Below are 25618 nucleotides of genomic sequence, written 5' to 3'. Positions count from 1 at the left end.
GTAGCTGCCTGTATATCTGTAAGGGAATATCTCCTAAACGGCTTTTAACCCCTTTTATGCCTGGGGGCGCCATTACAGCGCCATTTGGTAGTTTTATTCATACAAACAAGGGGAATAATTGCTCCTATGAGCCAGGAGGCTCCATTCGTGGATTTATTCGGTTTTATGCCATTTCTGAATTGACCGACCACACACTGTGCATTCGTGGAACTGTTTTGGGCAGGAGCCTCGTGTGCGGTCGGTAACATAAGACTTCCATACTTTTTGAGAACCCCTCAACCGATGTGGGTGAAATTTGAATATGTTGGTCACCCAGATCGGGGCTATCAGGGATCATGTAGGTGGGGATACCTGTTGTATAAAAGGGTGTTCCAAGTTTTGGGGAAATTGTGTGCCCTCTGCCTGGAGATAATTGGGTTATTCCTTAACTTATCTCAGAATCTCCCAGGCAGAGGAAGGGACAGTTTTACTGTAAAACTGTATTATGATTGGTTGTTCCTTTTGTTTACTGTGGGAGGTCCTCTGGCAGGAGGATTTCCATAAAAGCCAGTGTGGCGTCAATAAAGATAATTCCTGTTACACCCTTCATGAAGTCTAGGCTCATGCTTGGAGGATATTTTACTTGCTGTGGAGAATCCTCTTGGAAGCTGCATTCATCTACACTATTTCTCTACACCCTAACTGCAGCTATAATCACTTATGCTCCGCTATTGGGAAAGGAATAGAAGACCTCGGTACCATAACTACTGAGGGTCTTAACAGCCTTGTACTATAAATAATTCAGTCAAATTCTCCTACCACACCTCACACGAGTATTCAACGCTTTGCTGAAGGGAGACACACTCCCGGAAGACATGGTCTCCGCACATATACGCCTCCTTCCAAAGCCAAACAAGGAACCGGAACATTACAGACCTATCTCTCTCCTCAACGTGGACCTCAGGATACTAACCAAAATAATATCTAATAGACTAAACCCTTGCCTAGAATCGATGGACCACCCAGAACAGGTCGGCTTTATCCCGAACAGGCAAGTATTGGATAATACCCACAGAAGCCTAGACCTGAAATGGGTAGCACAACACAGAAGAATCCCAATAGCAGTCATTTCGCTAGACGCCGAAAAGGGGTATTAACTAACGACGGCGAAAAGGGGCATCGACTAACGATGGAGCTAACGTTTTATGAGGCGAACTACACACCCCTGCTACAAAAAGCACACAAAGACCTGATGTAATGGCGCACCCTTGGTATATCATGGCTGGGTCACGTTGCCTCAATCAAAATGAATCTCCTACCTAGATTCCTTTACATATTTCAGACCCTCTGAAAAAGCCCGCCAGAGGTGAAACGCATTCTCACAGGAACATCCTTGGTGGGGATTATACCACCTAATCCTTGTAGGATTGAGCAATACCTGGATTTGCTCTCTGCTTGGGAGTATATTTTATCTTCTCTTTTTATTCTGTTCATCACATACATTGAGCACTATAGTCTGTTTTTATCTTCCCCTGTACACTGAGGACATCTGACCGTCCACCAGCGGGACAACCATCCAAAGCCTGGGACCAACACCTATTAAGCACCAGGATCTACTACCATATCCACAGACAGGGATTGTTCCGTCCATGCGCATCAATCTGGAGCTGAACATAAGCTCCAGAAAATTGTAAGTGCATTTCTGCTTTTTAATATTCCACCAGGGTTCCTAATATACTGCACAATATTAAGTTTTTCCGCTTACTTCATATATCACCGGATTTGAAAACAATTCTGCAGGCGCTGTCTCCCCGCACCCTTTTCTGCATACTTTCTTAAAGTTTGACTACTTGGATTGTGGCGGTGCCAGGGCACGAATTGCACCATACCACTATAGAGTGCTTTAGTGGTTATGGTGCTTGGATTGTTCCTTTTAAATCACCTAAAATGTTCTGGCAATATCCCGAACTGTGCTTTCTAAACTAAGTGTCACTCAAGCTTGTTATGGGCAGACTATTTTGAGATGCAGCTATCCCAAGCTTATAATGCATTTATGCTGCAGTTTGAGTACTCAATCTGGACCTCTGAGGGAACCCCAGCTACATATGGATCCAGATTTTGTACAGTCCTGCTGGATTAAAAACACTAAGCAGGGGGGTGGAGCCTAGCTGCAGAGCTGTACAGACGTGTGCTGCTTGAGCTCCTGCGGCTGGCACACTAAACTCTACAAATATGCCAAGCCAAATACCTACCGGGCTGCAAAGTCATACCAAGCTTGTTCCTGACACACTGGTGGTCCCGGGGATGTCTCTCACAGGACTCTCCTCCACGGGCAAATACGACTCGAGGCTTTGCGGCCTATCAGTGACTGGACCGAGGGAGAGACTGCCGCTCTCCCACGGCTTTAATTGGAGGTACAAATCGACTGTCCGTCCCCCTCCTATGGACCGGCGAGGGTTATCCCAGTCCTGCATGGCATGCTCGACACAATCTGGCGGCAGACACCAACCACACGGAGCAAACGGCTGTCGCATCCCACAAGCAGTCACGATCCCCATGGGCGCCCAAGATGGCGGACGCACACAGTCCACACACTACAATGCTCCCCATAGAGTGGACACTCGAACGACTGGACGAGCTGTTTGCCCGATTCTGGGCCAAACTAGAAAAGGGGGTGACAAACACGCAAAGACCAACACACGGAGGCACCCGGAGGGGCGCAGGTCCGAGAAAGAAGGGCCTACAAAGGGGCGCGGAACATACCCGACACACTACCAAAACCAAGCGCAACCCGCATGGACCAGGGGACTTAGGGGTATTCACCCCGCAGCTACACTCACGCGGACGGAGAATCATCCGCCACAGACGGCGTTAGAGCACCAGGACCCTCCGCCGCCCACGCGGCGAGTGGGACTTTGACTCACCGAGCCCTCAGACCCATGGCTCAAAGATACCGGCCCTTAAACTGGCCCAAGACCGAAAGGGCGAAGTACGTTGCCCCCTTCACTCAGAAACCCTGGAGAAGCCATCGGCCCTCAGCAAGCACTTACCAACCATGGGAGTCGGCTGACACCGGACTGACTAACTGCAGCGAGCGGCTGCTGGCGGCACCAACCACCAAGAGCCTTGCAATATATACAGGACTAAGAGTTTTCCCTTGAGCGACTCTACTGTTTTATGCAACACACTAGCAACCTTTATTGTTGGTTTTTATATGCCTCACACGCTTAGCCAGCCACTATGTCACACTAGGCTTTCCCTCTTGAGCCTGCACTCTTTTAGACCTCCTGCCTAGACCCACAGCTCAAACGGTTTTAATGTGCCAGTACAAAGAGTACTTTCCTAACACACCTCTGACAGACAAGGCAATATACATGGGAAGTGCTGGGGAATAAGGGGCCTCACAGTAAGGCTGACCAATCTAATAAGCCATACAACAAACTACCACCATCATACACATAACTCACTCGACCAGCCAGATGTGCGGTTGACCTGCTTGTTAGTCTGCCTCTCACGTACACCATGCATCACATTCACCCAGTAAATACGCATATATAGTCAGCCAGTATAGCTTGTTCCCGCATCAAATATATTGTCACACCACTGACTATTCTGTTTTTTTCTTGACGATCTTAAAAAAAAAATAAAAAAAAAAAATGTGCAAATATATCCTGTGCCACAACTTAAATCTTGTTTTATTTTGGTACATGCTACTGCTGTTGTGGCAAGGCATGAAAGCTTGTAATATTAACTCTTGCACGAAACAATAAAGAATAAAAAAAAAAACTAAGCAGTATGAATCTATCAACCTTATCAGGAAAGACTGGGACAGGGCTCTGTATATATATCGGTTTACATTTCTGATATAGGTATGTATCAACCAATAGATGGCAGTAGCGAGGAGACCGGACACAAAGTGTGGCTACCTCCAATAAGGAGCAGCACTGTTCTGTGATTAAAAACAGAACACACATACTGTATACGACATACTTGGACAGTGCATCATTTAGTTACTACCTACAATCTACTAACCAGTATAATCCTTTTGGGCTCCCTATATTCAATCGTGCGGCCACCCCATGTCTTGGCACTTGTAGCATGCGATACAGCAATGTACAGTTAGTGATGCAGGGAGATGGATGTAGCTGTATATATGCAGATCTGCACGTGGTTGCCTGGAAGTATTGATTTGCTACCCTCTTGGGTTTGACCAGTTGCCCTGATTAAATTGACTTTGAAGGATACTTTAACCAAACCATGCACCACTTTTTGAAGGTACTAACTGATCGTGCATATCGGGAACACCCCACAAGACTTGCTGTTTTGAAAATGTTCTGACCCAGTTGTCTAGCCATCACAATTTGCCTCTCGTCAAAGTCACTCAGATCTTTTCACTTGGCCATTTTTCCTGCTTCCAACATATTGGTCAAAACATGACCACCTGCTTCCTAATAAACCCCACCCATTGACAGGTGCCATTGTAACAATATAATCCATGTTATTTACTTCACCTGTCAGTGGTTTTAATATTGTGGCCGATCAGAGTACCTGTATACAATTTCAGCTTTTTTTTGAGCTTCTAGATAATCATGTCCATGTAAATTTAGCATCTGAGTGACTCACCAATGCCATGGATGGTCTGTAGAATACAGAATGCAATCTAGCACATAACTCTGTATGTACCAGAGATTCCAAGTTGATCTTAGATCTCCTAGTCTGGCCATCTATGCACTGTAGTGCTTGGAATGCCTGGCGTGGTAACGAATTACAAAAAATAAATGTTTAGTAGGGGCAAGACCTTTTGATTTTCTTTCTGGGTCACGTGCTATAGACCTGGAGCATGGTCAACACAGATTCAATCCAACCATAGTTAATGTGAAATGCTGACTTCATATTTTTTTATTCTCTGCACTTTGTGCATCTGTTAGAGCACTTACTCCTTGCTGACTCCTTCTTTTCAATACTGTCCCCGGTGAAACCGGTGGGTTCAATAGAAGGTGCTGTGAGCTGCGCTTTTCTCCCTCCCCTTGTGTACACACTGCCTAATGCATGATCTCCCAAATGTGACCAGAGAGTAAGTCACTCATTAACCAGAGCTAATGGTGACCACAGGAACCCTGTCTCATTTAGTAACTGAGCTTTATTCTGCAGAACTTCACGATCCACCATGGAAGGCGTAATAGGTACTAAAAACTAGACCGATAAAGAGAGAATTCAACTTAAGGGTTCAGACTGTACATTATCAGGACAGGCTCAGTCAGTGCTGGGTTTATATTTAATGTAGGGGATCTGACTGCATATTGTAAAGACTAGCTCAGACTATAATATCCATGCATATAAAGGGTTGATGGTCTATCTGTGTACTTTTTTCTCTTAGTAACCCGAAGGCGTCTCTCAGACAACATGGCGCAGTTGACACAAGACCTTGGTAAAGCATTTTTCCAGAAGCAGCAACTTAATGCTTCAATGGCTGACACTTTCCTGGAACATCTCTGTCTGCTGGACATCGATTCCGAGCCCACCACAGCCCGGAACACAAGCATTATCTGCACCATCGGTAATACTCACTTGAGCTAAGGCATGATATCTCACCCTTAACTCTCAAAATATATAGTTAGTGGGTTTCAATGGTGGGGCAGAGTCCTATATTAGTTCTAACGCAACTGAGATTTTCACTCCTTTCTGACAGCCCTAGTCCTTCGTGAGCCTCTCTGAGACTTCCTTTACACCCCTCTAGCCTGTACATTGGCCATTGTCATAAACGGAACTCTAGCCTTTCATGGACTGTTTTCAGGGGAGACCTGTCTTGTATCAGGCTCTAGCTGTATACTAAGCCACTGTTGTGGGGGCCTTACCTTGCATTTATCTCTTATCTTTGGGCCCCTTTGTATCTAAAGTCTCCAAAAAATAGATTCAATGTATTTGGTGTACCTTTTTAATGTGTTCTTTCCTAGGACCGGCATCACGCTCCGTTGAGATGTTAAAAGAAATGATAAAAGCGGGAATGAATATTGCTCGGTTAAATTTTTCTCATGGTTCCCACGAAGTAAGTAGAACTAAGTTATAGTTATGTTTTCGGAGTGTTGGTTTATGGAATTTTGCACATGATGATGTGGTTCTTATTCAAAATACTTTCTTCTTTATGTCTAGTATCATGCTGGCTCTATAAAAAATGTGCGTGAAGCTACAGAGAGCTTTGCGGCCAATCCCATGTTCTATCGACCAGTGGCCATAGCTCTGGACACAAAGGGACCTGAAATTCGCACTGGTGTCATAAAAACGGTAAGGAAAAGTCTCTAGTACTATGTGTTTCTTAATAATTCTGACCTCCTATGCCTATTCTTTCCATTTTTACGTCTGACGCATCTTGCTTTCCTCAATCTTCTAATATTTTTACCCTCAGGGAGAAAACGATGAGGTGGAGCTGGTGAAAGGGACGGTTGTGAAAGTTACAACAGACGAGACCCTTTGGAACAAGTGTGATGAAAAGACTCTGTGGGTGGATTACAAAAACATCTCTAAAGTGGTTAAGGTCGGCGGCAGAATCTTCGTAGATGATGGGCTTCTGTCTCTGCTAGTTAAAGAGATTGGTGAGTACTGGTTTTGTAAGAGGGTACAGCTGAGGTCAAGATGGGAACATTAAAGGTACAGGTTTATAATAGGACCTGAATAATGACTAGCTAGAGCAGTGGTTCCCAAACCAGTCATTGTTGAACCCATACCAGTCCAAGATTTAGGGATCACTCTGTTGTGTCCAAGGTGTTTTTTTCTTTTTCTTTTTTTCTAAAAACACCTTAGATACAACTGGGTAATCCCTGAATCCTGGACTGGTAGGGGTTCCACGAGGACTGGGTTGGGAACCACTGAGCTAGAGAAATGATCATGGTCAAACTGGTGGGATAGTATGTATATGGGTGGTTATGTAGTGGTGCATGAGTTGAATCCAAGAGAGGAGGAATTGGGTAGTGGGGCTCCAATGAAGAGGAAGGTGAGTTTAAAGTTCTATAAAGTGTTAAAAAAAAAAAAAATGGGGTTATAGGATTTTTTTGGAGGTATGAAACCATGGCAGCTTACAGAAAATCCACATCTTCTCTCATGGGAAGGTCCTGGTTATTGTTTGGCGGAGGTGGAGAATGGAGGAAATCTCTGCAGCAGGAAAGGAGTAAATCTGCCAGAGGCGGAAGTGGATCTCCCTGCTCTTTCAGAGAGAGACAAACAGGACCTTAAATTTGGAATTGAGCAAGGAGTAGATATGGTATTCGCCTCTTTCATCCGTAAGGCTCAGGATGTCCATGCTATCCGTGAGGCACTTGGAGAGGCTGGTCGGAATATCCGCATTATCAGCAAGATTGAGAATCATGAAGGCGTAAAGAGGTGCCTTTTCTTCCATTGGACTATATGTAAAGCTCTCCTACTTTATTCTCAACTGTCCACTTTAACTCCTTAATTCTACACTTCCTGCTGTGTCTCTCTTAGACTAAAGGGTGTTCCTACTACTATAATGCCCAAGAAAACTGCTTTCGCTTCTGTGGGACCTGTCTCCACCTCCTTTCCTGACTGCTGATTGGTCTCATCTTGCTCCACCCTCTGCTGTTAGATATTCTCTTACCTCACTCGGTTTGATCTCCCCTACCTGGGTTTTATCCTCCTCGCTCAGCTGCGGTGTCCAGGGGTGTTAATAGGTGGCAAAATGGCCAGGGGCTTCAGCCCAAGAGTTAAGTTCATAACTCCTCCTAAAAGCAACCCTGTGTTATGCTCAAAATCAAACCCTAACTTACTTGTTCAATAAATCAGACTGTGACACCACCCTCATTGAATTCAGAGCCTATATTTAATAAACCTCAAATCTGCCGAGTTAACTTTAAGCCATGCTGTATTAACCTTTCACCCCACAGCAAAACCCCCACACTGTGTGGTATAATTAACTTCAATAATGGTGCAATAGTGTCATTTTCATAAATTGTATAACTGGAAGTGGTATTTCTCTCGCACCATTACTGGGGACACGGGGCTTACAATATGATGGTGCCAGATTTAGACCCAGGCCTTTTCGAGACAACACTCTGTTCTCCAGCCCCTGTCAGCACTCCACTATCAATGCCCCTGGCTTAGTCTCATCCTCGCCTATCTCCAGCCAAGCATCACCTCCCCCCCCTTCCTCGCAGCCTGCTGCTGAGTCTCATCCCTCCCATCCTTGCTGCCGGCAGCTGACTCTCATCCCTCCCATCCTTGCTGCCGGCAGCTGACTCTCATCCCTCCCATCCTTGCTGCCGGCAGCTGACTCTCATCCCTCCCATCCTTGCTGCCGGCAGCTGACTCTCATCCCTCCCATCCTTGCTGCCGGCAGCTGACTCTCATCCCTCCCATCCTTGCTGCCGGCAGCTGAGTCTTATCCCTCCCATCCTTGCTGCCGGCAGCTGAGTCTTATCCCTCCCATCCTTGCTGCCGGCAGCTGAGTCTTATCCCTCCCATCCTTGCTGCCGGCAGCTGAGTCTCATCCCTCCCATCCTTGCTGCCGGCAGCTGAGTCTCATCCCTCCCTCCCTCCCTCTCTCGCTGCCGGCAGCTGACTCTCATCCCTCCCTCCCTCTCTCGCTGCCGGCAGCTGACTCTCATCCCTCCCTCCCTCCCTCTCTTGCTGCCGGCAGCTGGCTGACATCCCTCCCTCTCTCGCTGCCGGCAGCTGGCTGACATCCCTCCCTCCCTCGCAGCCTGCTGCTGTGTTCTTTTATACTTTTTGCTGCATTGCTTTACCCCATCCTGCAGCTTTCTGGCTCCTGCTCACAGTTGTAGTTCTTTTAAAGGTTTGATGAGATTCTGGAAGCCAGTGATGGGATCATGGTTGCACGTGGTGATCTTGGTATTGAGATTCCAGCAGAAAAGGTTTTCCTGGCACAAAAGATGATGATTGGACGCTGCAACCGAGCTGGCAAACCAGTTATTTGTGCCACCCAGGTGAGACCATATCATTCCCATGCAGGCTTCCTGCCTATCTCACTTGAGTTGCTCCTGTTCTGTTCATGACCTGCTATGTAATATATTCCTGAGTTAAAGAAACACTATAGGGTCAGGAACACAAACCTGTATTCCTGACCCTATGGTGGTAATTAAAATAAGCATCTTGTCCCCCTATATAGTAAAATCTTACCTTTATTCCAATCTGCTGCTGCTAGCTCTGCCCTGATCTTCCTGCTTGGCTGACATAATAAGAAGCTGTGTTCTGAGACAATCACAATGCTTCCCCATAGGAAAGCATAGGATTGGCTGATGCTGTCAAGGAGGCAGTTCCAGTACAAGCCAAACACAGCCCTGGCCAATCGGCATCTCCTCATAGAGATGCATTTCTATGAGGAAAGTTCAGTGTCTGCATGCAGAGGGAGGAGACTCTGAATGGCAGTGCTGAACACTAGGCAGGTCTGTCCCAGGAAGTACCTCTAGCAGCCATCTGAGGAGTGGCCAGTGGAGGTAGTCCTAGGCTGTAATGTAAACACTGCATTTTATCTGAAAAGACCATGTTTACAGCAAAAAGCCTGAAGGGAATGATTCTACTCACCAAAACAAATTCAATAAGCTGTAGTTGTTTTGGTGACTATAGTGTCCCTTTCACATGACTCTAGAGCTTCCACGTTAATGATGCTGTACGTCTCATTCAGCATTTTATTTTCTTTGTTTACCTATTTGATGCCAAATAATCTCAGTCCAAGCCTAGGATCATTGAATCATTCAGTATTTTAGGAGGTGCTTAATGTTTCTAATCTGCTATACATGAGCCATAATGAGCACCAACGTGGTTGTAGTATTTGAACTAAAGAGGTTGGATTTGGCATTAGGATTGTGTTTGTGCTCCATTCCCTATTCACACAGTGAGAATGTACAGAATGAACCCATCACTGCTCCATTCCCTGTTCACACGGTGAGAATGTACAGAATTAACCCATCACTGCTCCATTCCCTGTTCACACGGTGAGAATGTACAGAATGAACCCATCACTGCTCCATTCCCTGTTCACACGGTGAGAATGTACAGAATGAACCCATCACTACTCCATTCCCTGTTCACACGGTGAGAATGTACAGAATGAACCCATCACTGCTCCGTTCCCTGTTCACACGGTGAGTATGTACAGAATGAACCCATCACTGCTCCGTTCCCTGTTCACACGGTGAGTATGTACAGAATGAACCCATCACTGCTCCATTCCCTGTTCACACGGTGAGAATGTACAGAATGAACCGATCACTATTCCATTCACTGTTCACACGGTGAGAATGTACAGAATGAACCCATCACTGCTCCATTCCCTGTTCACACGGTGAGTATGTACAGAATGAACCATCACTGCTCCATTCCCTGTTCACACGGTGAGTATGTACAGAATGAACCATCACTGCTCCGTTCCCTGTTCACACGGTGAGTATGTACAGAATGAACCCATCACACCTTCTTTCCTGTTGATGGAATGAATTAAAAAAAAAAAATAGGAATATATTGCACTCTTGAGAATCTCATAAGTAATGAACATGGATAGTTGCTTATTTATTGTGGGGAAAAATAGAAATACACCAGGCAGTAAACAAAATCAGGAAATGAAATCCAAATCCCAGCAAAACAAATGACGACCTTGTCTCATTTTCTTATTTAGATGCTGGAAAGTATGATTAAAAAGCCACGTCCAACCCGCGCAGAGAGCAGTGACGTGGCGAACGCCGTGCTGGATGGAGCTGATTGCATTATGTTGTCCGGAGAGACCGCCAAAGGGCTCTATCCTGTTGAGGCTGTACACATGCAGCATGCGGTAAGTCATGGCGTCCTGCAACATCCAGAGAGACTTTCTCTGTGCTCTCTTCTGAGTTGTCAGTTGATGGGATAGGCAACCTTCGGCACTCCAGATGTTGTGGACTACATCCTCCATAATGCTATTACACCCATAATCCCGGCAAAGCATCATGGGAGGTGTAGTCCAAAACATCTGGAGTGCCGAAGGTTGCCTATGCCCGTGACTACTGTATTGTAGGCTTGTGGCAGGAGAGACGGGTATCACAGTACGGTCTGTGTGCTGTGGTGGAGCAGTCTCCATTGAATGGTCCACATGTATAATGTATTCTGAGTAGTGTCCTTGGGGTGAGATGGGTTCCGTGCAATGGCCAAGGTGTTTGTTCTATTGTAGGATGGATTCTGTTGGATCATCAGTCTCAGTGGAATGATCTGGGGGTGTGATTATATTGTGGCATGGGATGTATATTGTATTGTGGTTTCCTTTGAACAAGCGGAGACCAGAGACCGGTTCTTACGTCTTGCTCTCATTATCGTTCTGCCCCATCACACTGCTCACAGGATGGTTTATTGCCGGCTATGGACACGTTCCGAGTTGCAGTGTGTCGGGGGTAGGTTAAAGAGAGAATGTATTATATTGACTCCTATATGCTTTTTTCCGCTAGCAGTCAGTTAGGATTTAATTACATTCACCATTAAAAGGTAAGTGTTATTAACTAAAGTGAGAATTCAAAGTGTATTTCAGATTTAAGGTCAAAGTAACAGAACTGGCAAAATTCTCAAATTCAGCTATGCTTTCAGTTCCTTTACTTTGGTCTTGAATTTGAAATTCACTTTGAATTCTTTTTCTAATAACTCTGCAAGTGAAACTATTTTGCACAGTTGCCTGCAAGGTCTGATATTTCGGTGCCTGGTAAGAAATGACTGTTTTTTTTTGTGTTTTTTTTTTGTTTTTTTATATCCGATTGCTGATTTTAATGAATGAGTTGTGATCGTTCTGTTAGAATAATAATGACCAGTTTTGCCGTTGGTGAATAACACTACAAATTTAATTTCGTTTTGTAATTTACCGAAGTGGGAATTCAAATGGAATTTCAAATTCAAGGCCAAAGTAGCAGAAAATTGATGGCAGATTGAAAAAAAGTTTCCAGTTTGGCTATTTTCCCTTGCATTTGAAATTCTCTTTGAATTCCCACTTTAGTAAATAACCCCATCCGATTTATTTTTTTTATTTTTTATTTTTTTTATTTTTTATTTTTTTTATTTTTTATTTTTTTCATTATTTTTTTCAAAAAGATATATATCCATTTTTGAGTAATTAAAAGTTACAGCCTTTGGTGCAAATTTCAATCGGTAATGCAGTACATCAAAAGTTTAACAATAACGTATAAATGGGAACAATGGTGAGTAAAGTAGCTGTATCGTACAGAGTTTTGAGGGATTTACATGGCATAACACATAGCCCCATCCTATATTTTATCCAAAGTTTGTCAATCCTGGACCACATTCAGTCCTTGGTAAATCCGGTGTGTCCTGGGCTGTGTTCACAGATTGCTCGGGAAGCTGAGGCGGCTATATACAACCATCAGCTATTTGAGGAGTTGCGCAGGGTGACTCCCTTAACCCAGGATCCCACGGAGGTGACCGCGATCGGGGCTGTGGAGGCATCCTTTAAATGCTGTGCAGGAGCAATCATTGTTCTGACCACATCTGGCAGGTGAGAGGTGGCCCAGGGACAGTTCATGAATGGGCGCTACTTCCTTTGTGTTTCTCTCGCCAATTCTGTCTGTATATTATGCTCTAACCCTGTCGCCTGTGTAATAAATGCTATGCCTTGTATTAACTCTTTTGTTTGTGTATTATGCTTTAGCCCTCTTGCAAATCCGATCTATATGACTCTCATTATCTTCATTATCTTACTAATCCTTCTGTCTGAGCATTGTGCGCTGTCCCTCTCTCTAAACCTGGTCTTCTGCTTGCATTACAAATGTTCCAAAACATTTATATTTAAAAGCAGTTGGGATTTATTTTTTTATATCCGTGGAAAACCAAAATCTAAATGACCAGTCCTCACTGTCCCTCCTCCTTAGCAGTGTTTATTTTGCTGCACTTGTATTTTATATAGAGTCCTATACAGTACAGTAAGCTGTCTTCTCTCTGTAGAAAACTCGGGAAATAAATCGGCTCCCACTGGCAGGAAGGCAATTAATCAGAACTTATGCTTATACTAAATGACTGTGGTGATTGCAACCCTTTAAAGCCGTATACTACAATAATAATTTAAAATTCTAGAATACAGAATTACCCTAAATGGAAGAGCCTCTTATAATGTGCTTGTTTGGGAGGGCTGTAGGTTTTGTGAATCCTGCCTAAAAGCTGGCTGGTAAACTCTCCTGCTAACTTTATAAACCACTTGAATATTAAAATATAATTTATTCTAAATAAATATGTATTTATAATATTAGCATTTACTACAATAAATAGTTTCAACCCCCACCCACCTGTAAAATGTAAAGGGATACTATAAAAAATAATTTTTAAAATGATGATTGATTGAAGTGGATTTGGTATGTATATCATGCCTCTGCAGTTTCCCTGTTCAATTCTATGCCATTTAGGAATTAAATCACTTTGTTTATGCAGCCCTAGCCACACCTCTCCTGCATGTGACTTGCTCAGCCTTCCTTAATACTTCCTGGAAGTTTAATGTTTATACTTCCTTTATAGGATATTCTGTTTAATTTAAAACTTTCGGATCTGCTGTGTTTATGGCCTGTTGGAGATTGCAGGAGCCTCTTGTCTGTAATTGTAGTTTAAATTGGTTAAAAGTAAAGTGAGAGAAGATCAAATTGATCGAATTTGCACCATTTTTTTCATGGAGACCATGTCTCAGCTAGGGAAATACAAAAGCTTAATGGATTTAACTCCTAAGTGGCAAATTTAGCAGTGGGACTGCAGAGACATAATGCACCAAAACTGCTTCATTAAGCAGTTGCCTATAGTATCCCTTTAAAAGTTAAACTCTCCTTTCACCCAGCAGCTTACCAGTCCTCTTATTTGGGCTGCAATGCTTCCATAGAACCACAGTTGCCCTGCTAGCCAATTGGATTCTTCTCACAGGGAAGCATTATCCTAATGCATTTTCCATGGGCACCTTTAGCTGCGTTCTGTCATCCACATGATGATGAGAAACGTGACCGCATTCAAAAATCAGAGGTGCTCTAGGATCAGTGTCTCTCTAGTTTGACAGCCACTAGAGACATCCTTGGTAACAAATAGTAAACATTGCTGGGTCTTTGCAGCAAAACTATTTTGTAGTAGTTTTGGTTCTTAGAGTCCCTTTAACATAGTTTACTGTACCAAATCAAGGCTTCCAGCAGCCATATCCCGTGTATGATAAACCATTTTTGTGCATGTGTTCTTTATAATTTTATATGTATCCTTAGCACAGACTAAATATCCTTTATTATAAAAAAAGACGCAGATCCTCACCTGGGTCTGCTCAAATGATGAACCCTTCTAACTAGAGAGGAAATGGGAATAGGCTGGAACGTTTTGTTGGCTCTCTGGGTGAGGGACAGCATACACTTCAAAGCTGTTTTCACTACATTTGCTGTAGCGATGGTTTCCACTTGCTGATCCTTTTTATCCTTGTCCTAGGTCAGCTCAGCTGCTCTCCCGTTACCGCCCTCGCGCTCCCATCATTGCGGTGACACGGAATGACCAGGTAGCACGTCAGGCTCATCTGAGCCGTGGAGTTTTCCCCGTTCTTTATCGTGAGAAGCAGCTTGATGTCTGGGCAGATGATGTGGATCGCAGGGTGCAGTTTGCCATTTCAATTGGTAAGTATCGCAAAGATTTAATGATCAAAGTCGCACACCGGTAACAAAGAATCCTACACTGTGCAATGGTATAGAGCAGGGGTTCCCAAACCAATCCTCAGGGCACCCCTACTAGTCTAGGATTTAAGGCGACATAACTATTTAGCTAGCTGACGTGGCTGATTTAGGCATGGCCTCTCTTATGAAACTGACTCTGCTCTACTTTGTCAGTTTAAAATGTTTAGCAGTAATTGGGATGTTTGTAATAACAAACTTAATCAATGCTTTAATTATATTCAGTTCATAGAAGCAGAGCTTTATTGGATTATGATATCATTAGTATCTACTGATAGTAAACTAATATCATAATCCACAGTACAGCAGGCTGAATACTATCCAACACAGTAGGCAGGATACTATGACTCCATTAGTATTAGTGGAGTGCTCTTGGCCAATGAATGTGCATCTGGGCACTAAATATGCACATAATTGAAATAGCTAGACTGAAACTCTTGTGTGAGGTTGGCTAGTGACTTACTAATGACACTGCCAGAGGTGGAGTTACAGCTTTGGCCGCAATATAATATCTCTCTGTATGTCATACTGAAACAATGTACATTCATTCTCCACTGAAGTGGTTGTGGTGCTTGGTCCCGGTCCCTTATAACAAGGGGTCTCCAACGACCCCACCCCCCTCCACCACCGCCATCGTTGTGCTTTTTGTAATCCAATGCTCTGTGGACCTGATGCAAATGTGCGAACAGCACTGCGCATGTATCAGATTTCAACATAGGAATGCATTGAATCAATGCTTTCCTTTGGGGGCTGCACTCGAGTGACCATTTTATACATTAACTATAAGCTGCGCCTAATACATGAGAGTAAAACCTAAAATATAGGAAGAGCAATAGTGTATAGCGGTATAAAATAAAAATCAATAGGTGAATAACTTCACCTTAAAGGGACTCTCCAGTGCCAGGAAAACATCTGTATTCCTGGCACTGCAGGACCATGCAGTGCCCCTCTCCCTCCCACCCACCCCCATCCAAAGTTGCTGAAATGGTTTAAAACCCCTTCAGTGACTTATCTGTATCCAGCGCCGATGTCCCTCGCAGCTGGGTTGGGCTCCGCCCACACTCCTCCCCCCGCCATCAGCCGGCGGGGGAAGACCTAGTGCGCATGCGCAGCAATAGTCTCGCGCGCCATTAGACCTCCCCATAGGAAAACATTAGTCCATGCATTCCTATGGGGATTCCGGCGACGCTAGAGGTCCTCACGTAGCGTGAGGGCGTCCAGTGTCGTTTAAAACACATTTCGTGTTCTAAGAACACGGAAGTCCCTCTAGTAGCTGTCTAGTAGATAGCCACTAGAGGAGGACTTAACTCTGCAAGTTAATTATTGCAGTTGATAAAAACTGCAATGATGACACTTGCAGGGTTGAGGGTGATGGGAGTTGGCACTCAGACTACTCCAATGGGCAGAAGTGGTCTGGGTGCCTGGAGTGTCCCTTTAATACTGCAGAGTCCACCTTCAGTCTGAATAAGTAAATTACAATTTCTCTTATTTGCAGGGCCGGATTAACATAGGGGCTGATGGAGCTGCAGCTCCAGGCCCAGGCCCATGGAAAAAAAAAAAAATGAAGAAAAAAAATTTTTTTTTCAATTTTTTTTTTTTTTTACACACACACTACTCTTAGGTTTGCCACCTGACTGGTATTTTACTGGCACAGACGGTATTTGAGACTGCCTGGCCGTGCCGGTATTGCAGTAATACTGGCAATACAAATGCAGGTATTTTTCTCAGAATAAGTGGAGATTACTCTGCAATACCAGCACCGGCCAGTAGGGGTCACTGTGTGTGGAGAGAGGCAGGGATAGGAAGGTACAGCATATCCCCATAGACATATAATACTTAGACGCCGCATTGACCTCGGGGGGCCATGAAATGCGGGCGCCATTTTGGGCCGGTCACCCGGTGTGGTATTATATGTCTATATATTAGGACTTCTGTCCCTAATTTTTTTTTTTTTTGTGTCAATCAGTTTTTATTTAGTTTTCAAAGGTAACAATAAGAGGTACAGTAGGTACAATGCTTGTTCTGTACAGTGGTGACATTGGTAGACAGTTAAACTGAAGGTTGGCAATCTGTACACATTAGTGGGGTAGGTTTAATGACGTGCAGGTTCACTTAGTAAATCGTTTCTGAAGGTAGGTCGAGCTCTGACAAGCAAGTACACGGTACAATGAAGAGTAACCCTCCAGACCTGGTTTCAACCCATCTCCCTATGCGTCAGGTTTTGTGTGTGGGCTCAGAGATTAGAAACCGTAAAGGTATAAGTGTTCCTATGCTGATGTTCTAGTGAGTGTGTGTGGCACAATTTTAAGGTAGGATTCACCTAAGGCCGCATTCGGTTTAGCTCTGGTTATGGTTTGTTCATACATGTGGACAAACGCCTGAGGCAGTTATCCCGTGTTCTGCCCAGTCTCCGTCCCTATAGTAGTTAGCTTAAGTCCCACATCGGTCTGGGTATTTTGTCTCTTGGTTTATCTGCGTCCGGTGTCTATGAGGGTTAGCCTGACATCTATCAGGACCGTATCTCAACCTTCCTCCCCCATGGGGCCTATCGAACCTAACGGTACAGTAAGTGTCAGGGTCAGTCCTGTCGGTGGGAGGTGGTAGCCTAGGCGTTCCTTGCTGCGGTCGTGTCCCTCTCCCTGGTCGGATTCCAACCTGTCAGGTTGTTCCGTCTCTCGTCTGGTATGTCGGGGGGAGGGGGGGGTGTCCAGTAGGAGGTGGTTGTAGCGGGGCAGGGGGTTGGGGGGGAAGGGCAGGGGTCAATGTAGCCTTAGGCCAACAGCCCGGGTGAGGTCCCCATGGGCGTGCACTAGTCTCATGTTCGGACAGCGTACGGTCGTGGCCACACGTCTATTCGTACTGGGTCCAGTCCCCCGAGCCCGGCATGCCCCTGTGCCCTTATGCTCTTCACGTAGAAATGTAATGCCTCCACGGGTACCATTGTAGGGCGCACTTGTCCGAGCGTCCCTGCAGGGAAGCAGTCAGTATTTCCATCTCATAAATTGATTCTACTTTGTCAACCCATTGGCTGAAGGTGGGTACCGAAGCCCTATTCCAATGCAAGGGGATCAGCGCTTTCGCGGCATTCAGCATATGGATAGTCAGTGAGTGTTTATATTTCCTGGTGGGGACTGGAGTGTGGTGTAGGAGCATCGTCATGGGTAGTAGGGGAAGATCGCTTCCAGTGATTTCCTTAATTTTCGAGTTAATCTGCAGCCAGTATGGCGCTAGTCGGGGGCATGACCACCATATGTGCAAGGTCGTTCCTATAGCCGAGTTGCATCTCCAGCATGAGCCCGCGTTGTTGTCGGCGAAGTGTCTCAGGATATCGGGCGTGCGGTACCAATGGGACAACAATTTATAGCCGGTCTCCTGGACCTTCGAACTAATGGAGCATTTATGGGTGAGTAGTACAATCTTGTCCCATTCTTGTTCCGTGAGTTGCGTACCGGTTTCCCGTTCCCATTTGCCTCTGTAGCCCACGGGGCTGTTGTCTATGGTCCCTCGAAGAGTCTTGTATAGGAGTGATACCCCGTGGTCTATGTGAGCTCGGTTTGTGCATAGCCGCTCGAAGCTAGTGAGTTGTCTGTGGAGGTGGTTCTGACCCGCAATTCTAGTAACATACGTCCGCACCTGGTGGTAGCGGAATTCGTCCAGCTGTGTGGGTCGTGTATCTCCCAGTAAGTCGGGCAGTGGTCTGAGTGTTCTCCCTGTGCACCACCGACCCACATAAATCCAATCGGGTTGCTGGAAGCCCTGGAAAGCTGCTGGGGGTAAACCTCCCGCCAACTCCGGGTTGTGGGTGATAGGGGTCAGGGGGTTCGGTGAGGTAGTTAGTTGCTGAGTGTGGCGGGTTTTGCACCAGGTCTTAAGGGTCGCGTCAATCATGGGGTTGTCTATGCGTAGCTTCGGGAAGGTGGCTCGTCCCAACCACAGTTTAGAAGGAAACTGGCCTTGTGTTTGCTGGAGTTCCATGGCCACCCATTGTTTTGGACTGTCACTGACATGCCAGTCCACTATTCTTTGCAGATGTGTGGCTTGGTAATAAGACTGAACCGACGGTAGTCCCAGCCCGCCAGCCAACTTAGGACGTTCCATGACTGTCCTACGAATGCGTGAGGCTCTGTGATTCCATACAAACCCGCGAATGGTCGAGTCCGCTTCCTTGAAGAACGAATGTGGTATAGATATCGGCAGGGTGGCGAAGAGGTATAGCAGCCGTGGCATCACATTCATTTTGACCGCGTTAATACGGCCAAACCAAGTGATGTAGCTTGTCGTCCAACGCTGAAGGTCTTGCTTTATGCACTTGAGGAGGGGAAGGAAGTTCAGTTGGTAGACCTGCGATAGGTTTTTTGGTAGTCAGGTACCTAGGTAGCGCAGTTTCACCGCGCACCAGGAGAAGGAGAATTGGGCACTAAGTCTGCGGACGTCTTCTTCGTTCCGCATTAGTGGCATCGCTTCCGACTTATCCAGGTTGAGTTTCAGATTGGACACCTGCGGAATGCCTGTAGAAGGTTGGGAACGGAGATCAAGGGTTGTTCAAGGAAGAACAGCATATCGTCAGCATATGCCGCCACTCTGTGTTCCACCTTACCTATGCGAACCCCCGTTATGCCCCCATCCCGTCTGACCGCCTCCAGGAATGGCTCCAGGGAGAGGGCAAACAGGAGGGGGGACAGGGGACATCCCTGGCGGGTCCCGTTACGTATGGGAAACGGTTGTGACAGGCCGTTCACACGAATCCTAGCGGTCGGCGTCGAGTACAGGGCGGAGATCCAGGTGCGCATATGTGTCCCAAAGCCGAAATGCCGTAGTGTTTCATTTAAGTATATCCAGTCTACTCGGTCGAACGCCTTTTCGGCGTCCGTCGAGAGTAATACGGTGTCCCGGTCTTTAGATCTCGCATAGTGGATAACGTTTAATGCGCGGATAGTATCATCTCTAGCTTCCCGCCCTGGAATGAAGCCGACCTGATCCGGGTGTATTAGGTCCGGTAGAATCCTGGATATTCTCAAAGAGAGAGCCTTCGTGAACAGCTTCAGGTCTGCATTAAGCAGTGAGATCGGCCTGTAGCTGGAACAGAGTGAGGGGTCTTTCCCTTCTTTGGGGATCACAGTGATCGTTGCCGCTAGGGTGTCTGAGGGAAAGGCTCCGCCATCATGTATGGCATTGAGGCTCGTCAGAAGCCTGGGCATAAGAACCTCCTGGAATGTCCGCAGGTACGTCAGAGGGAGGCCATCTGGGCCCGGTGCTCGATGCGGTTTTGAGTGTTTCAGGGCTGCCGTAAGTTCTACCAGGGTCAAGGGTCCATCTAACTCCTCCGCGAGGTCCGGTGTGAGTTTACGTGTGACGGTTTGCGATAGGTAGTCCGATACCCTCCGGCGGTGTAGTCTCGCCGTGTCTCCTGTTTGAGCCTGGGACTGATGGTAAAGGTCCTTGTAGTACTCCCTAAAGGCTTCCATGATTCCCTCCGGCATCCTTGTGGATCGTCCCTGTTGAGTACGGATTTTGTGTATGTGCTGGGATCTCCTCTTCTCCCGAAGCATTTTCGCTAAAAGTCTGCCGCTCTTATTGGAATGCTCATAGAAAAATCTCGCAGATTTCCGCAGGGTGTGTAGCAGGCCCTGAGACAGGAGATCCGCCAGTGCCCTGCGGGCTTCTGTGAGTTGTAGGTATACATTGTCATCTGCGGAATTTTTGTGTGAGTCCTCTAGGCTGGCTATCCTTTTGGTGAGATCAGAGATGTCCTTGTTCCTGCTTTTCCGACGCTGTGAGCCAAGGGCTATGAAGTGTCCTCGGATGACGCACTTATGTGCCTCCCACAGCGTTAGGGGGGACACGTCCTCCGTTGTGTTCGTGTCGAAGTAGTCGGTGAGTGTCCGGCAGGCTGATGTCCTGGCTTCCAGATCATCTAGAAGGGTCTCATTGAGTTTCCAGTGGCGCTCCGCAGGTCTAAACAGCGGGGATTTCATCCGGATCAGGATGGGCGCATGGTCGGATTGATGCATTATTCCAATCTTCGCGTCTTGGAGGTGGGTCAGTCGTTCTTGAGGCAAAAATACGTAATCGATTCTGCTATAGCGCTTGTGGACCGCGGAATAGTGCGAGAAGTCCTTGTCATCTGGGTGTGCGACTCTCCAGCAATCTTGGAGCCCTGATTTGGCTAAGGAGCGTCGCATTGAGCGCAGGCAGTGCTCCGGGATCGCGCTTGTGCCAGTTGAAGAGTCCACGCTTGGGTCAAGCGGGGCGTTAAGATCACCAGCCATGACCAGCAGGCCTTCCCTGAATCTCTCCAGTTTGGCCAGGGTTTTAGCCAGGAAGACGTGCTGCCTACGGTTAGGGCTATATACGCATGCAAAAGTATATGGGGTGTCAGCAATGGTACCCTTAAGGAAGATATAGCGACCACCTGGGTCCTTGCATGTTTCTTTGAGATTAAACGGTATCGTGTGTGCGAATAAAATCGCCACCCCTGTTTTTCGTGCGTCTGGGTGATTTGCAAAGTAGCCCTGCGAAAAAGCGTCTATTTGTCAGTGTCGGCGCATCTCTCTCTCTAAAGTGCGTCTCCTGCAGGAACGCAACAGACACTCTCTAAGCCCAGAGCCTACGGAGGAGTTGCGCGCGCTTCTCGGGTATGTTAAGCCCACGAACATTGTGCGACCACAATGTAAGCTGCGCCGGTCGAAACTGTGCCATGCCCGATTGATATAGGGCCCTCACTCAGGTGTAGCGTGGGCCAGGGGGGGAGAGGGGGGGGGGTAGTCTAGGAAAGTGTAAACGTCCGGGATTGGGTAGTCCGTGAATGTAGTCAGAGCAACGTCGAACCTCGGTCAGGTGAGGTTGTTCGGGGGCCGTCTTTGGGTCGTCCCTCTGAACTCTGGCCGGTATTTACAAAGTAGGTCAGTTGCGTGGGATGCGTGGAACCCTACGGGGTATGTCGTCCCTCTGTGTAGGTTGTGTAGTCAGCCGCCTCCATCGGCTCCCTCCCCGCCGGTAGTATCAGCTGTAGGGTAAAAAAATATTTTTTTTCTGTCATGTGGGCCCCTCCGTCTCGGGTCGTATGGGGAGCAGTCGCCCAACCCAGACCCCGCTCACGTAGTGCGCGAAAGTCGGTGGCCGTCTACTTTGTGGGGTTCTCCGACTCATCGGGCTTAGTTCTTTTTTGTCGTGATACCTGTCGAAGCCTACAGTCAGCTGACAGTGTGTCGGACCTCTATCCAACTCCCTCCCTTCCGGGGCCCGTATAGAAGCACGGCTAACGAGGACCATAACTTCCTCCGCTTCCCTCCATGTGGTGTCTCGTACATAGGGCCCTTAACGTACATTGCTGGGTAAAATGATAGCTCAGCAAGTAAACAACTCCTATTTGATGCAACGGTAACAATATAGGTACAGATTATACATATTGCTAGGTAAAATGATAGCTTGACAAATAAACAGCTCCTATTCGGTGCAACGTTAACAAAACGGGAACATGGTGTACACAGTGCTAGGTAAAATGATAGCTTAACTAATAAACCGCTCCTTTTCGGTGCAACGTTAACACTGCAGGCACATATTACACAGTGTCATTCCGTGAGCCCCCCAGAGACGCCGTCACCCCGCGCCCCGCCCAGCCAGGCCGCCGCAGACTGTTGGTAGGCGGCAGAACCTGGGTTGGGCAACCGGGGCGGGGTGGGTGCGTGTCTTGCCCCCATAAACCCCCCTCCCCGACTGCAGCCCTCCCCTTCCCGGTCCCTGTGTGGTTTCCATGTTGGCCATTTCTTATTTATTCTCGGGTGGGATAATCAAGCCTCTATGCAAGCCTGGGGGACCTGCCGTCCCCTCCCTGGAGATACCCAAGGCTCTGTGATAGACAGCAGTTCACAAACACTTGAGTCTTTCAAGGGACTGTCTCATACACATCAATCCTCAGGGGTATCCCTTCCCCGCTCCCTGTCCCCCACCCAAACCTCTCTATCTTCCCGGGGGTAGAGATAAGGCCCGAGGTGCGTGATTCCCAGGTGACCCGGCTTGTGCTGCTAATTCCCTTGCTTTACCCCTCCCAAACCTTCTAACGGAACCCTCGGGGCTTCGGGGAGGCAATGGCCTGGTGAGGTGGGGGGGATGGTACATACCCTGGCGGGATTGTCCCTGCGTCCCTCGGCCGCCATGTGTCCTGCGGGTTCATGGGGGGGGGGGGGGGTCGCCTGGGGCCTTCTCATTGATCATCCGGGGAGGTGTCAGAGAGAAAAAAACAATTTGGAAGGTCAGCTCAGCGGGGTTCCTACGTCCCCGGGGGGGTCTCGCTTCATTCACTCTTCAGGTGCCACAGGGCCGCCTCTGCGTTGGATCGGCCTCGAAGTTGCCCCTTCTCGGAGGATATCTGCCGGTGTATTCGGGCCTGTGGGTCTAGCCGGTGGGTAGTCCAGGATCCAGTTTGTCACATGTATGTCAGGCAGGTCTAGGGCCCGCAGGAAGCGTGGGATCTCATTCGGCCACCTCAGGATATGCCAGCGGTTTCCTACCCTGGCCTGAAGACTGAACGGGAATCCCCACTTGTATGGGATCCTCTTCTCTTGCAGCTTCAGGGCACGCCTAGCATCTAAGGTGAGAGTGGATAGGTCGTGGAACAGCGCTATTTGTGAGTCCAGGTATCGGAGTGAGCGTTGAGTCCGAGCCACTCTCATGACAGTCTCCTTCAGTTGGAAAGACCGGAGACAGCAAATCAGGTCTCTAGGCTGGCCGTCGGGGCGCGGAGCTCTGAGCGCTCGGTGAGCCCTTTCAATGCCAAAGTCCGGCGGTGCTTCGGTGCCAAGGATTTGGGCAAATAGGCCCTCCAGCAATTCCCTGGGTGTCTCACCCTCCGACTCCGGAACTCCCCTGACCCGGATATTACAGCGACGGCTCCTGTTTTCCAGGTCTTCAACCTGGCGCCTCAGGTCCAGTAATATGTTGCCCTGTCTCGTGGCTGCTAGTTCCGCTGTCCGCTGGTGTTGTGTGGCCTGTAATTGGTGCACCTCCAGGGTGTCAACTCTTTGTTCCAGCAGTGTGAGGTCTTGCCTGACCGCGGTGATTTCTTCCCGGATAGCGGTTCGGAGTTCTGCCACTAGTTCCGATTTGTCCCTGCGTGTCAGCATGTTAGCAGCTATCGCGGCCAGATCAGCGGAGAGCCTTGTCAGGGCATCTTCAGGTGGTCCACGGGTAGGGGATCCTCGTGGAGAGCCCGCGTAGCTACTTGAGCCCGGAGATGCGGGCGCCATCTTGCCGGGGCCGCGTGTTACGGGCCGCGGAATCGGCGAGGACAGATATTCGGACCCGCTGGAGGTCCCGTAGAGGGGTTAGCCGGACCGGGGGTGGCCCCACGCTTGGTTTTCCCCATCTGTGTGGGGGGAGATAAAGCTTATTTACTGTGCTTCGGCGGATCGGGGCCTAGGAGCTCAGTGTGTCTGCGTCCTACTTCATGCTCAGCCGAGCCACGCCCCCCTAATTTTTTTTAATTTACTTTGCCTTAGTGACAAATCTCACTTTAGTAAATAGTGATGTGATTGTTTGTTCTCCTATTCTCTTTATGCTATCTCCATGCGGACTTCAAAGTGCAAAAGACAGAGCTGACAATAATAAAGAGTTGTAAATATCTACATTTTATTTTGCACAGTTCCAAAATCCATATTAGTTAAAAATAGGTGAAAAGTAAATACATTACAAATCAGGCAAAGATCCAGTCCCAGTTTAAAACATGTATATTAAGATGATAGATTGTGGGGTTAGTTCACTAAACTTATAATTTTAGCAAACCTAAATCCGAATGCAACGCATAGTTTCAATCAGGAAATTCAAATAATTTCAATGTATTGAGTAAACTTAGTCGATAACGTAAATAACCACAGAGGTCTTAAAGCAGCAAATGTCAGTTAATTTTATTTAATATCCCAGGATTAAACATCATGCTACTGGATCTGTACACCCTCCAGGTGGATTTTAAGACTAACCATGTTTACTTTGAGGACCTTGCTCTGCAGATCATAGACATGTCTATGCTGCAGATCACACTGTGACCGATCCAAGTCAATGCGGCGTCTAGTATTTTATGTCTATGCATATCCCTGCCTCTCTGTACTACTCACTGATCCGTGGGGACCGGCAACACAGCACAGAGTCCAGACAGCAGCTCGACAGCTCAGATAAGTGAGGGATGGGGGGGAAAGGCAGCAGGGACACATGGGGACACTGAGACACTAGGGGACACATGTGGACACTGAGACACTAGGGGACACTGAGACACTAGGGGACACTGAGACACTGAGACACTTGGGGACACTGAGACACATGTGGACACTGAGACACTTGGGGACACTGAGACACTTGGGGACACTGAGACACTTGGGGACACTGAGACACTTGGGGACACTGAGACACTTGGGGACACTGAGACACTTGGGGACACTGAGACACATGGGGACGCTGTTTCTCCCAGTGTCCCCCATCCAGTGTCGCTAGTGTCTCAGTATCCCCAAGTCTCCCAGTGTCTGTGTCCCATGTCTCTGTGTACCTAGTGTCACCATGTCTATGTCCACAACTGTCCCCATATCTCCCAGTGTCCCCAAGTGTCTGTCTCCCAACCAGTGTCCCATAGTCTCCCAGTGTCCCATAGTCTCCCAGTGTCTGTGTTCCCATGTCTCTGTCCCTAGTGTCTTAGTGTCCCCAAATGTTTCAATGTCCCCATGTCTCCCAGTGTCTGTGTCCCTAGTGTCTGTGTCCCCATTTCTCCCAGTTTCCCTAAATGTCTGTGTCCCCATGTCTCCCAGTGTCCCCATGTCTCTCAGTGTCCTAGTGACATGGGACACACTGAGACACTGGGAGAAATGGGGACACAGACACTGGGAGACTAGGGGACTGGGCGACATGGGGACACAGACACTGGGAGACTAGGGGACTGGGCGACATGGGGACACAGACACTGTGATACATAGGGACACTGAGACACT

The 25618-nt window shown here is 47.4% G+C and overlaps 2 protein-coding genes across 4 annotated transcripts in view; one reads left to right on the top strand and one right to left on the bottom strand.

Moving 5' to 3' along the window:
• RUSC1 (RUN and SH3 domain containing 1) overlaps positions 1–25618 on the bottom strand; it is a 308029-nt gene that overhangs the window by 86380 nt on the left and 196031 nt on the right. The window lies entirely within an intron of this gene.
• Positions 1–25618, top strand: part of PKLR (pyruvate kinase L/R) — an 85465-nt gene that overhangs the window by 56344 nt on the left and 3503 nt on the right. For 2 of the 3 annotated variants that reach the window (XM_063439398.1, XM_063439400.1), the window contains exons 2-10: positions 5357–5536; positions 5934–6025; positions 6130–6261; positions 6383–6569; positions 7083–7353; positions 8783–8933; positions 10622–10774; positions 12303–12469; positions 14413–14594. In XM_063439398.1, the coding sequence (XP_063295468.1) occupies positions 5357–5536; positions 5934–6025; positions 6130–6261; positions 6383–6569; positions 7083–7353; positions 8783–8933; positions 10622–10774; positions 12303–12469; positions 14413–14594 (1515 nt within the window). Of the gene's footprint in view, positions 1–5058; positions 5163–5356; positions 5537–5933; positions 6026–6129; positions 6262–6382; positions 6570–7082; positions 7354–8782; positions 8934–10621; positions 10775–12302; positions 12470–14412; positions 14595–25618 lie in introns of those variants that run through there. The other variant, XM_063439399.1, reaches the window with a different exon arrangement.

The sequence above is a fragment of the Pelobates fuscus genome, chromosome 13, assembly GCF_036172605.1.
Source record: "Pelobates fuscus isolate aPelFus1 chromosome 13, aPelFus1.pri, whole genome shotgun sequence".
NCBI lineage: Eukaryota > Metazoa > Chordata > Amphibia > Anura > Pelobatidae > Pelobates > Pelobates fuscus.
Note: the sequence above shows the minus strand (reverse complement) of the source record. Positions and strands in the feature narration are given on the sequence as shown.